The sequence below is a fragment of the Aquarana catesbeiana genome, linkage group LG11 (assembly GCF_042186555.1).
Source record: "Aquarana catesbeiana isolate 2022-GZ linkage group LG11, ASM4218655v1, whole genome shotgun sequence".
Classification (NCBI taxonomy): Eukaryota; Metazoa; Chordata; class Amphibia; order Anura; family Ranidae; genus Aquarana; species Aquarana catesbeiana.
Window position 1 is genome coordinate 167,672,012 of NC_133334.1, and position 14,125 is coordinate 167,686,136.

The 14,125-nt window shown below is 42.3% G+C and overlaps 1 protein-coding gene and 1 long non-coding RNA gene across 2 annotated transcripts in view; both read right to left on the reverse strand.

Annotated features, from left to right (window-relative positions):
- MMP2 (matrix metallopeptidase 2) overlaps positions 1-14,125 on the reverse strand; it is a 484,562-nt gene that overhangs the window by 289,995 nt on the left and 180,442 nt on the right. Inside the window, exon 8 of the mRNA XM_073605023.1 lies at positions 7,685-7,840. Coding sequence (XP_073461124.1) covers positions 7,685-7,840 — 156 coding nt within the window. The remainder of the gene's footprint in view (positions 1-7,684; positions 7,841-14,125) is intronic.
- LOC141112329 (uncharacterized) lies at positions 1,209-3,837 on the reverse strand. The gene is made up of 3 exons (XR_012236575.1): positions 2,201-3,837; positions 1,525-1,617; positions 1,209-1,444 (listed from the first exon to the last, which is right to left on the reverse strand). It is a non-coding gene; the product is annotated as an uncharacterized lncRNA (long non-coding RNA).

Consider the following 14,125-nt stretch of genomic DNA (forward strand, 5'->3'; position numbering starts at 1 on the left):
CTATCGACGTCTCGAGAGTGGTGGCTTGGGATTGCTACCTCCGGTGGAGAACGTGGATGGACTGCCATTTGTCTTTGTCGCAGATGAGGCATTCGGTCTGGGTGACCACGTGATGAGGCCATTCCTCCAGAGGACCCTCATCCCGGAGAAGAGGGTTTTTAATTACCAGCTGGCCAGAGCCAGAAGAGTCGTGGAGAATGTCTTTGGGATACTGGCCAGCCGGCTCCGCCTATTTCAAACAGCCATAAATATGGCCGAGTACAAACTAAATCACATCATTTTATGTTGCTGCATCCTGCATAACTTTTTGAAATGCAAAAATCCTAATTATGTTGCCTCAGTTGGGCCTGAGGCCGGACTTCAGGAAACAATGACGGCCCTGGAAGCTGTCCATCCTGGCTTACCCCCCCCCAAAGCGCCCATGAAGTGTGAGAAAAATATGAAGAATATTTGACAGGTAGGGGGACCAATGCTATGCCAGCACGTTTTGAATAAATTCTCTCTTTAATCAGATAAAATATTGATTTTCATTTACTGCTTGGGTTTTGCTGTCTCCTAGGTTCTCCTATTGCACTTGTAGTGCCAAGTGATTTTTATATTATTAAATAACACCCATTGTCACTGTAAACAGCATCTTAACAGAAAAACTGTTATTGATCATTGAAAGAAGAAGCCACACATTGTTGAGTATAAAACCTTTTACTCCGTGCACATTCACATGTGCATTTTATAAAACATTTGGCGGTAAAAAAAAACATATCTTTTTTTTCAAAGTTTTACCTTGAAATTTTTGAAAAAATACAGAAACAGGCATGTTTCCAAACATAACATACACAACTCTGGAACTTACAAAGTTCAGCATTGCAAAAAAGAAGGCAATATCAGACATTTTATATTGTCAGAAAGGTCTTGATCTTGCCTTCATCAGATGGGGTGAACTCACCCCTGTAAAAGCCAAATTTAGAAGATGCACACAAATTGTGAGTCAAAATGGGGATTTCCTTTCTGATTCCATACCTAATGTCAGCATGTGCTATTTCCCATCACGGGGGATCAATGGACATGTTTTGAGGGTGCAACCACTTCCTCTCACCTACTAGAGTTGGGAGGAAGGGGTTGCATCCACAAAACGCGTACATTGAAATCCCCTGATGGCAGATAGCACATGTTGACACACTGTGTGCATCTTCCAAATTTGGCTTTTAAACTGTATTAAAACTTTAGATAAAATTTTTAGAAAAAAAATTTAAAAAGTCCAGGAATCTTTTTAGGATTCAGATTCTCCCTAGTACATGAATCAAGTTCTTCAGTCTTTGTTCAATCTCCTTGGTTTTTTCCTTGATAAGGTCCAAATCATGACTACAATACATGATTTCCTGGATAAGCCATTGTGCACTGTCACTGGTGAAATGACTCGATTTTGGTACCACAACCTGAACATCACCTAAAATAAAAATACACACCATGTATTAAAAATATGCAGGCATACATCTATTACCTGAATCTGTGGTGTCCGACACTGACCTGTTGTGGTGCCAAATTCGAGCACTTCTTCCACCTCTCCTTCCTCCACATCCTGAGGTACCACAATACTCTACGGAGCAAATCTTTTCTTCCCTATGAGAATGAAAACAAAAGGTATACTTAGCACACAGATATTTGTGGACAGAAATATGAATGTGAAACATTGCTTGGAAGTGGTGTACAATTGTCTGTTTGGGCAGAGTTCCAAGCTGAAGACATGATTAATTTCCTTAACCAAGCTGGAATACTTACCTTTTGGACAAGTTTCACACATGGAGACACCCCAAGTATCCACTGGAGCACCTGTGTGGGACACCCTAAAAAATGTGCTCTGGTGTCCCACACTGGTGTTCCAGAGTCAAGATGTGTAAACAGCTGCTGAGTGTCCTCTCCTTACATTCCACTGAATCAAGGTTGCAATTCATTCTAGTTTTAAAGACATCTAGACAACAATGTCCTAAACTTCTGTTTATACAAATTATCACGACCAAATGTAGTTAACCCTGTATCTGGAAAAAACATTGTATTTAGTTAGCAAACGAACAATGTTTACTACGACCGATTACTGTGCCCACGAACATGAAAGTAGCCATTTTAAACTATACAACAGTAAAGAAAAGCACATGGCACAGCATGCAAGTAATAATCATAATAGGAACACAGGACAACTACTTACTTTTTAGAAGAACTTTCTTGATCCTTCTGTACTGATCCTGCTCCCTTAATTTGAGGTCCGACCAGCGTTTCCTCAATTGCTCCTTGGATCGTCGTACCCCAAGATTCCGGCACAGACTCTTCACAACTTTAGTCATGATCTTGGCCTTTCTCACATTTGGGTTTAGGTAAGGTCCATACTTCCCATCATAGTCGGCCCTCTTCAATATGTCCACATCTCTACCATCTCTTCAAAGGACATATTTGAGGCCCTAAATTTCCTCCTCCGGGATTGAGACGTTTCTTTCTCAGGGCTTTCCTCTTCGTTACTGCTATTAAGCACCTGCTGTGTCTCCGCCATGTTCCTCTCCCACTGCAACGAAAGAGACAGGGCGGGGAATATTCTAGAAAGAACGTCTGGGGCGGGCAACGCGGGCAGGGTTTCACGCATGGGCAGTGTGTATAAAGCTTAACACGCGTGCGTCGTACGTACGATCTGTGAGCGGAGGAAGGTGTAGCGGAAGCAAAGGTACAATTTTAAATTGGTGCATCAGTGGCCTATACTGCTTATAGATTGAGGCCTATATTGGGTCAAGATTAGGAGAGTTTAGCCTGACATTAGGGTTTGTCTTGTGTTGTGTCTTGCAGAGAAAATGGATTTATTCAATTCATTGATATGTATAGGGAGCTGCCCTGTCTGTGGCAGGTAAACCACCCCTTTTATAACAATAAACCAAAGAGAAAGGCAGCGCTGGATCAATTGGTGGAATTTGTGAAGCCTGTGATCCCCACGGCAGACATCCGATATTTGAAGGCCCTAATTGGTGGCATGAGGAGCACTTATAATAGGGAGCTCAAGAAGGTCCAGGATTCCCTGAGGTCAGGTGCTACAGCAGATGACATTTATGTAACCAGGCTGTGGTACTATGATAAGGTGACCAGATTTTTAAAATGAAATCCGGGGACATATTTTTTTTTTTTTACTTGTTATGGCAGCAATGGACGACTCTTTGCCCGTCTCCGCCGCTGCCACCCGCCTCACAGCATGTCAAGTCTAAAGCCCCATACACACTATCAGATTTTCTGCTGATTTTTTCCTTCAGATTTACCAAAATCATATAATATGAGGTCAAACCTTAGGAGTTTCAATTTGTATGCAATCAGGCAGGCCGTTGCACTACATGGTTTTGGTAAATCTGAAGTCACAAATAAGCAGAAAATCTGATAGTGTGTATGGGGCTTTACTCTTCGGGCCCCGGCTACTACTGGGTGGGGAGCAGAGGAAGATCACTCCACCAAGGAAGGCAAGGAGTTAAGCAGGCAGGCGGCTGGCCGGGACTTGAGCCAAGGCAGAAGAACATGCGAGTGGAGCTGAATGGGCATGCGCCCGAAACTGAAGAAATAGTCCCTCTGCTCCGACCAGCACATGATCATAAGAAAGGGGCACAGATAATGGAAAAAAATGAACCCCCATAAGCTAGTAGGAGCGGCAGGGGGGGGTGCAATTCAGATTTTATCTTATTATTCTGCACAGGCTGTCTTTGAAATTGGCCCAGCCCCTGTTCAAATCCAATCCGGGGACAAAACTGGGGACAGACTTGGTCTGGGGACAGTGTCCTCAATCCAGGGACTGTCCCCAGAAACCAGGGATGTCTGGTCACCCTATACTATGACAGACTGCATTTTCTGGCAGGCCAGAATGAACCCAGGCCAGCACTCTCCAGTCTTCCTTCCACACCCCCCCCCCCCCCCCCCCAGCTGAGGCTTCTGACATCCAACCTGGGCCTTCCAGGCAGCAACTTGTGGAAGAGCCCAGCTTGAGCCAGGTATAGCATTCTTCAAAATATTTCTGGTTGTCAAATTAATGATGTTAAATATATGCTCATTTTGATCACTAATTTCTGATTTCACAAAGTGTTTTACATATCAATAGACAGTAGTGGCCACAAATGATTGGGACAAGAATGAAAAATGCTGGGGTCAGAATGATAGTCTTTTCTATTTATTAACATTAAATTTGCAACATTCATGAGATGAAAATTGTGTGTGATTGATGAACCAAAAACTAAAACGATGTCCCTTTTTTATACACAGGAAAGCCTCAGCCAGGCTGTGGAAAGTGGCAGCCAGGAGGTGGCCCGGGCCCAGTAGCCTGCCAGAATAGCAGGTCCCTCCCCTCCGCCTTCCACCAAAAAGTGGCAGGAAGAGGAGTAACGTGAAGGAGGCAGTAATTGGCTTATTTCTGAAGGCTACTGCAGCCCTCAGAACCCCCCACAGTGTTCAAGAGGACTTTGCGTACATTACAGCCTGCAAAATGCTGGAAATGAAGGAGGGCCAACGCCTCTTATGTGAGGAAGTTATGTTACAAGCCCTAAATAAGGGGTTGAGGGGCCAACTCAAAAGTCAAAGCCACATTTGTGAGTTGAACCATGGCCCTCCTCCTCCTCATCCTCCAGGTCTTTCTCCTCCTCCTCCACCTCCTGCCACACCTCCAACACCACAGCCACAGCCTGGAAGGAAGCGTCTAAGGAAGACCAGAGAGTGATGGCCTGGGTTCAGTCTGGTCTGGCAAAAGATGCAGGCTGTGGTATGACCACAGCCTGGGGACAGATATGTCATCTGCTGCTGTTCCTGATCTCTTGTAGTCCTGAACTGGATTGTGCTCACTATTATAAGGACTCCTCAGGCCACCAATTTTGACTGTAAAATTATTGATGTCTGCCCTGGAGTACAAAGGCTTGGAAAATTTCACCAGTTTCTCCAGCGTTGCCTTCCTCTTTATTTTGTTATGACCCAGAATAAATGGATATTTTGTTTTCAGAAATACTTGCCTATGTGTTTAACTTCAAAAAGGACAGTTTGTTTGTGAGTAGGCAGGTATATTTCAAAAATACAATGTAAAATTAACAAGAGACACCAACACCAAGCAACCTCCTTGAGGTTTACAAATACAAGATAATAATTGTGTTGTGGAAACGTGACATACAAAAAAAAAAAAATATGGAGATGACTATAAAATTAGTAAAAAAAAAAAAATACAACAGGAGATCTTGATTAAAAAAATAAATTACTATAAAAAAAAATTAAAAACATTATTTTGTTTAAAAACAAAAAAGATTATTCATGAGATCACGAGAAAAAATAAAGAAATACGTTTGTAAGAACTCTGTGAATATGAGCAGCAAAACAACTTCATTCTGCATTGAAAGATTTAAAAATTTGCAATGTGATGAATGTGCCATCTCCATTACGAACGGTCGTTTTACCAGACTGAGCGGCTCCGTCTCGTACTTGATTCTGAGCATGCGTGTTTTTTTGCACGTCGGAATTGCATACACACAAACGGAATTTCCGATAGAAACTTTTTGCGTCGAAAAAATTGAGAACATGCTCTCAATCTTTTGCTGGCGGAAATTTCACCAGCAAAAGTCCGATGGAGCATACACACGGTCACATTTTCCAACCAAGAGCTCGCATCTGTCGTTTGCTGGCTGAATTTCCGATCGTGTGTACACGGCATTGGTGTAAAATCAGGTCAGTGCTGATAACATTGTGACCCTTCTGTCCAAGGTGATGGCCACAGCAAAGGCTACCTTTCACGAAAATGTCAAGGATCAAACAGGTGTCTTTGTGACAATGAAAATACTAGGCTTAAATCACAATGGTCCTAGTTGGGGACAAAAAGGCGGAGCATTGTGTGGAACCCTTTGAAAGCATGAAGTAGTGAAAAAAACAGACAGGAAAGACACCTGAACTTTGATGATGCTAAAAGCTAAATGTTGTTCTGCTCCATCTGAAAAAAAGAACACTAAAAAGATACCTGGGGAAACCCTCAAAGACTTAACCCAATGAAAAACAAGCTTTCCTATGTGATGATAAAGTTCACGGGAAGTAGATTTAAAAGCCTTAAAGCATGGTTGGGATAACAAACCACAATTCCCCTGTTTCCCAGAACTTAGGTTTCAACAATAAAGCCGGCAAAGCCAGCAAGTGAGAGGCAGGGTGGAGGAACAAATTTGTCCAGCTTCTTTTTCAACAAAGATGCTAATAAATAAACATCTGGTATCTCTAATGTGGACATATACCCCATAACACCTCCAGATGGGAGACCATTACCCTGGGTCCAGATGTTGTCTGCAGAGAAAATCTGCTTTCTTGTTCTCCACTCTGGGAATGTGCAATGCAGAGATCATTAAACCCCACCCAGGACAGGTTTGCTTCCAGCTCTGTTGCTGCTAGAACACTCCTGGTCCCACCAAATATTCCTGGCTAACCCCCTGCCCCGATAATCAATACTGTCCTATTGAACCCAGATTGAATGACCAGTCTAATGACAGAGTATGTTGTTTGGATCCCTTCAGAGACCAACAACTCTGAACTGACAGATGGTTCAAAATTCTATCCCAACTTAGAAGTTCCATATCTCTCATGACAAACTTCTGATGCAAGGAAGAAAAAACTTGTCTTTCAACAATGATGGGGACAGAAGCCATGATAAAAGAGACATCTTGATTTAAGAATGTAACCAGATCATCTTGGTCAGAGAAAGACTAGACTTGTTACACACTGTGAGTATGTTCCATGAATGCAGCATCACTGTGCCAATTAATACAGACTTATCATCACACACATACACACACACATCGGAGGATTTGACGTCACTGCATACCAGTCAGCTGGCGTGAGCCGCGGCTGTGTTTTTTTCCTTTCGCTTTGAAGAGTCTGCCTGTCTGCTTGTTTATGTGCATGTCGGCATTTTAATAAATAAATTTTTCATTTAAATGGACTGCACTATGAAGCCCTCTTCTTTGTTCCTATGATATACACTCTGGAAGCCCCCATTCCTGCTCGCCTGTGTGGGTCCTACGGAGCTTAGTGGACCCAGGTTTTTACCGCTGGAGGAGTGAAGCTGGACGTAAGCGGCCATCTGGCATTCCTTATCATTTATCATCTGCTGGCTACAGTGTGTGATCCCATTTTGGAAGGACCATTTGGGGGTTTTCTATCTGCATCCTTTATTGGACTTTATAGAACACTCTATGGACTTTTTTCTGTGTTTTTATGTTAGCACATATAATTTATCTTGATACAGGTTTTATTCCCGATAATGCATTCGTTTGCTGGTACATGGTCTTAGTTGGTTGATTTGTCCTGACAGGACATTACATTAATTGGTGTTTCTATTTTGCACACACTTGATTTTTAGATTTTTTCTTTTTCTGGGTTGCTCATCTACTTTCTCACATCACAGTTCCGTGGAACACAGGAGGAAGAGAAGGAGAGAGGGAAAGAGTGGAGCGCTGCAGCCGCAACTCAAAGCGGCCCCAGGGCAGACGCTGGGCAGGTGGGGCCCCCCCGGCAAGTGGGGCCCCCGGGCAACTGCCCAGCGTGCCCATGTGAAAAGACGGCCCTGAGTATTGTTTGCCTTTTGTAAACACAAGCACATTTTCAAGTTCTAAACTTTAGCTGGTTAAATCAGCCTGAATTTACAATTGAAACAACTTACCATAAAGGTCTTGGATTCCACTGATATCATCTTGTGAGAGGCGGAAGTTTTTAGTGTAGGTATAAATTGGGGCCATTAAAGCACCTGGGTCATCAGAGTGTTCCAATCCGAGAGCATGTCCAAACTCATGAGCAGCCACAAGAAACAGACTGTATCCTGAAAAAAAAAAAATGCTTATACTGAGATTTAGATTTTCCATTGTATTTTCCTTTGTGTGGATCATTCAGCACAATCAATGGGGTGGGTTTACTAAAGGCAAATAGACTGTACACTTTGCAAGTGCAATTGCACTCATTTTTCCCAGGGCTTTACAGTGGTAAGGCTCTGCTGCTTTACATCGGCTAATCACATGCAAGCAAAAAAGGCAAAAATGCTTTTTTTTTCCCTTGCATTTGATTGGGTATTCTTTACCAAGTGAAGCTTTACCACCTTTACATTCAGACTGGGTTCACATCTAAGCTTCATGCGGCTCACAGCAGGGGTCTGGTGGCTGAATTCGAACCTGAAATGGACCAAAAGACGCACAGGACCAGGTGCAAATTCGCATCGGAGCCACAGCGGAGATATGTGAACCGGCTCTATAGAGAGCCAGTTACAATCTCCTGCTATTGCGAATTGGATGAGCACTAGAGTGAACCCAGGCTTACTAAGAAAATGAGTGCAACTGCAACTTCACAGTCTATTTGACTTTAGCAAATCCACCCCAATATGTTTGCCATTTAGTTTTAATGGTTTATCGCACTTTGCATATGGCTCTTTGCATTATCAAAAAGTGTCAAAGGGCATGATTATAAAACATTTGCTGGCACATCAGCCTACAGATGATGGTCACATTTACCATATTTTAACCACTTGCCCACTGGGCACTTAAACCCCCTTCCTAACCAGACCAATTTTCAGCTTTTGGTGCTCTCACATTTTGAATGACAATTAGTCATGCAACACTGTACCCATATTACATTTTTGTACTGTTTTCCACACAAATAGAGTTCTCTTTTGGTTGTATTTGATCACCTCTGGGTTTGTTTGTTTTTTTGCGCTATAAATTCAAAAAGACTGAAAATGTAAAAAAAAAAGCTTTTTTTTTTCGTTTCTGTTATAACATTTTGCAAATTAGAAATTAGTGATTTTTCTTCATAAATTTTGGCCAAAATTTATACTGCTACATATCTATGGAAAAAATAACTCATATCAGTGTAAATTATTTGGTCTTTGTGAAAGTCATAGAGTCTACAAGCTATGGTGCCAGTGATTGAAAATTGTTCACACCTGGTGTACTGACGGCCTATCTCATTTCTTTAGACCCTAACAAGCCAGGAAAGTACAAATACCCCCTAAATGACCCCTTTTTAGAAAGTAGACATTTCAAGGTATTTAGTATGAAGCATGGCGAGTTTTTTTAAGTTGTGGTTGTTTTCTCACAATTCTTTGCAAAATTAAGATTTTTTTTCCCTCAAAATTGTCATATTAACAAGTCATTTGTCTCACACAGCATATGCATACCACAAATTACACCCCAAAATATATTTTGCTACTCCTCCCGAGTATGGCAATACCACGTGTGAGACTTTTACACAGTCTGGCCACATACAGAGGCCCAATATGCAGAGGAAGCACCATCAGCATAAATTATACATATAATTTCTAGACTACCTCTTACACTTTTGAGGGTCCAGGAGCGCCTGGACAATGGAAACGCCAAAAAAAGACCCCATTTTGGAAAGTAAACACCCCAACGTATAATCTATGAGGCAGAATGAGTCTTTTGAACATGTCATTTTTTCCACAAGTATTTGGGAAAATGTGTAAAGAAAATGAAAATGCATTTTTTTTACACAAAGTTGTCCATTTATAAGATATTTCTAACACATAGCATGTACATAGCAAAAATGACACCCAAAAATACATTCTGCTACTCGTCCCGAGTATGGCAATACCACATGTGTGAGACTTTCACATAACCTGGCCACATACAGAGGCCCAACATGCAGGAAGCACCATCAGGTATTCTAGGGACATACGTTTCAAATCTAATTTGACTAGCTATTACACATTTGTGAGGCACTGATGGGCACTGTAGTGGCATAGATGTGGCACGGATGAGCACTGATGTGGCATGGATGTGGCACAGATGAGAACTGATGTGGAACGGATGTGGCATGGATATGGAATGGATGAGAACTGATGTGGCACAGATGAGTACTGATGTGGCATGGATGTGGCACGGATGAGCACTGATGTGGCATGGATGTGGCACAGATGAGCACTGATTTGGCATAGATGAGCACGAATGTGGTACGAATATGGCACAGATGAGAACTGATGTGGTATGGATGTGTACTGATGTGGCATGGATGTGGCACGGATGAGCACTGACGTGGCATGGTTGTGGCACGAATGAGAACTGATGTGGCACAGATGAGAACTGATGTGGCATGGATGAGCACTAATGTGGCACAGATACCGATGTTGCATGATTTGGCATGGATGATCACTGATGTGGCATGGATGTGGCACAGATGATTACTGATGTGGCATGGATGTGGCATTGATGATCACTGATGTGGCACGAATGATCACTGATGTGGTACAGATGAGCAATGAATGAGCTATGGATGGGGATGGGTGAGCATAAATCATCCATGGCTGGGGATGGATGAGCCATGGATGGGGATGGATGAGCTATGGATGGGGATGGATGAGCCATGAATGTGGATGGATGAACCATGGATGGAGCATGGATAGAGCATGGATGAGCCATAGATGAGCCATGGATGGAGCATGGATGAGCCATGGATGGATGGATGGATGAGTCATGGATGGAGCATGGATGAGCCATGGATGGATGGATGAGCCATGGATGGATGGATGAGTCATGGATGGAGCATGGATGAGCCATGGATGGATGGATGAGCCATGGATGGATGGATGAGACATGGATGGAGCATAGATGAGCCATTGATGGATGGATGAGCCATGGATGGAACATGGATGGAGCATGAATGAGCCATGGATGGAGCATGGATGGATGGATGAGACATGGATGGAGCATGGATAAGCCATGGATGGAGGATGGATGGATGGATGAGACATGTACTGTAGGTAAAATAAATATCTCCTAAACGTGCACCGTTTAGGAGATATTCACCCTGCATGCAGCCGCTGAAGTCAGCGGCGCATGCAATCTGAAGGTCCATGATACTGTGCACATGTGTGGGAGTGATGTCATCGTGGCTCCAGCCACTCATATCGCTCGATCCCGGAAGAAAGGACGGGAGAAGATGTCAGCCCTTTCAGCGGTGAATGGGTGCCGCTGGAAGGGCTTCGCTCTAAGGTGATTATTTCATAATGTGCTAGTATGCAATGCATATTGTCATTGTCTTGCAGGGTTTTTTTTTTTCAGCGGTTTACTACCGCTTTCAGAAATGTGACAGCGGACAAACGCCCAGTGAATGTTACTTTTATAGTAAGATGTCAGTAAAGCATTGAAGACTGGTCAGCAAATTTAGCCAAGGAGATGACTATTTGATGCTTAAATATCTCCAAGAACCACAAAATTTCATTATGGGATTTGCAAGTAATTCTTTTAACAGTTGGTGTCAAAGTGCATGCATCCAAAATAAGAAAGAAATTATGCCAAGGTAACTTGCATCGAAGGTGTGCCAGAAAAAAACATTGCTGTCCAAAAAGAACATTACAAGATTACAGTTTGTCATTGAACACATGAAGAAAGATCATGCCTTTAGAATATGTGCTATGGACTGATGGATCAAAGGTAAAGTTGTTTGGCCAAAATGGACATGTTTGACACAAACTAAAGACAGCATTTCAGGAGGTGAACCTCATACCAACTGTCAAACATAGTAGAAGAAAAGGTACTATTTGAGGTTGCTTCACTGTTTTAGGGCCCTGGGCATAATAAATCATATCATATCGCATCCTTGATGTTTGAAAGTTGAAGTTCAGCCCGCAATGGATTTTTCAACAAAATAATTATCTGTAGAACAAACACTAGCAAATCCACCAAAAAAATTGGCTCAAGAAGATTAAATGGAGGGTAATGGACTGGCCTTGTTAAAGCCCTGACTTCAATCCCATAGATATGTGAGATTTTTATGAGTGTACAATTTCGGCAATGTAGATATGAATCAACCCCCACGCATGCACAGGAGTTAAGTCATCATGCCCCGGCCAGTGAAAACGGTTGAAGATTGGTACCCGAAAGCAGACAGACCAAAGATGTCAGGGGCTGGTTGGGGTTTGGAACACTGCATAAAGGGATCAAAGTCTTTACCAAGTAACTATAGACCTGTTAGTTTAACTTCTATAGTCGGGAAGGTTCTGGAGAGTTTAATAAAAGACCACATAGACGAGTTCTTGCTGAAAAAAAATATTTTAAGCAACAGACAGCATGGATTCATGAAAGACAGAAGTTGTCAAACAAACCTGATTTCTTTTAATGAGGAGATAAGTAAAACCTTGGACAGAGGGGTGGGGGTGGACGTGGTATACTTGTATTTTGGAAAAGCCTTTGACACAGTTCCCCACACACGGCTCATGTGCAAGGTAAAGTCTACAGGCTTGGAAATATCAATTTGTAAATGGCTAAAAGACAGAATTCAGAGAGCAGTGGTTAATGACTCTTACTCTGAATGGTCTAAGGTTGTGGTGTATCCCAAGGTTCAGTGCTGGGACCCTTACTTTTTTATATCTTTATAAATTATATAGGGTCCTGGGATTAAAGGAGCTAAGCTTTGCAGTGGAATAATGTCCTTACAGGATGTCTATAATTTACAAGCCAACCTCAATGCACTGTCTAATTGTCAGCTAAGTGGCAAATGAGGTTTAATGTTGATAAATGTAAAGTTATGCACTGGGGGTAAGAATATGCAAGCATCATACATACTAGGGGGAGTATAACTGGGGGAATCAATGGTGGAGAAGTGTCTAGGGGTTTTGGTAGATCATAAGATCAATGATAGCATGCAATGTCAAGCTGCGGTTTCCAAAGCGAGCAAAGTCCTTTCTTGTATTAAGAGAGGTATGGACTCCAGAGAGAGAGATATAATTTTGCCCCTGTACAGATCATTAGTAAGACCTCATCTGGAATATGGAGTTCAGTTTTGGCCACCATTTCTCAAAAGGGATATCGGAGAACTGGAGAAAATGCAGAGAAGGGCAACCAAACTGATAAGAGGCATGAAGGAGCTCAGCTATGAGGAAAGATTAGAGGAACTGAATATACTCCCTCTTGAGAAGAGGAGATTAAGGAGGGATATATGTACAAATACATAAGTGATCCATATAGTGAACTTGGTGTTTAGTTATTCACTTTAAGGTCATCACAGAGGACAAGGGGGCACTCTTTTTGTCTAGAGGGTAAAAGATTTCATCTCCAAATACGGAAAGGTTTCTTCACAGTAAGAGCTGTGAAAATGTGGAATAGCCTCCCTCCAGGGGTGGTTCTGGCAAGCTCAGTAGATTGCTTTAAAAATGGCCTGGATTCTTTCCTAAACATACATAATATAACTGGGTACTAACATTTATAGGTAAAGTTGATCCAGGGAAAATCCGATTGCCTATCGGGGGATCAGGAAGGAATTTTTTCCCCTGCTGTAGCAATATGGAGCATGCTTTGCTGGAGTTTTTCTGCCTTCCTCTGGATCAACTATGGGTGAAGGATTGTGTATATGGGATTGTATTTTTTTTTTGGTTGAACTAGATGGACTTGTGTCTTTTTTTAACCTGACTAACTATGTAACTATGTAACTAGGTATGCATGGCTGGAGTGAAGGTGAGCATAGTTACACTTTAAATAAATTATTGCAAAGCCAGATTTTCAGTATGTTTTTGTATTTTACCTTTCTTTGTATGCACTGTTTGGAGGTAGATTTGTTTACCTTTTCAGATATGTTAAAAAAAGTCACCAATTAGTCAGGTGAGAATCTACCATTTTGCAGCAGTAGTGCTATCACCTCAAAATGTCAGTAGCGCAGTGGGTAGCACTCTCGCCTAGCAGTAAGAAGGTTCGCTGGTTCGAATCCCGACCATGACACTACCTGCCTGGAGTTTGCATGTTCTCCCTGTGTCTGCGTGGGTTTCCTCCGGGTACTCCGGTTTCCTCCCACACTCCAAAGACATGCTGGTAGGTTAATTGGATCCTGTCTAATTTGGCCCTAGTATAGGTATGAATGTGAGCTAGGGACCTTAGATTGTAAGCTCCTTGAGGGTATAGGGACTGATGTGAATGTATAATATATATATGTAAAGCGCTGCGTAAATTGACGGCGCTATATAAGTACCTGAAATAAATAAATAAAATGTCAGACTGCAAACAAACACCAGTCATTCAGCAACAGCAGTTCGGGCAGGCGAGCTTGCAAAATATGGAAAATGTGTTCCCCCGTTTGCTGAGCTGTGAACAGACATGTTTTACCTGAA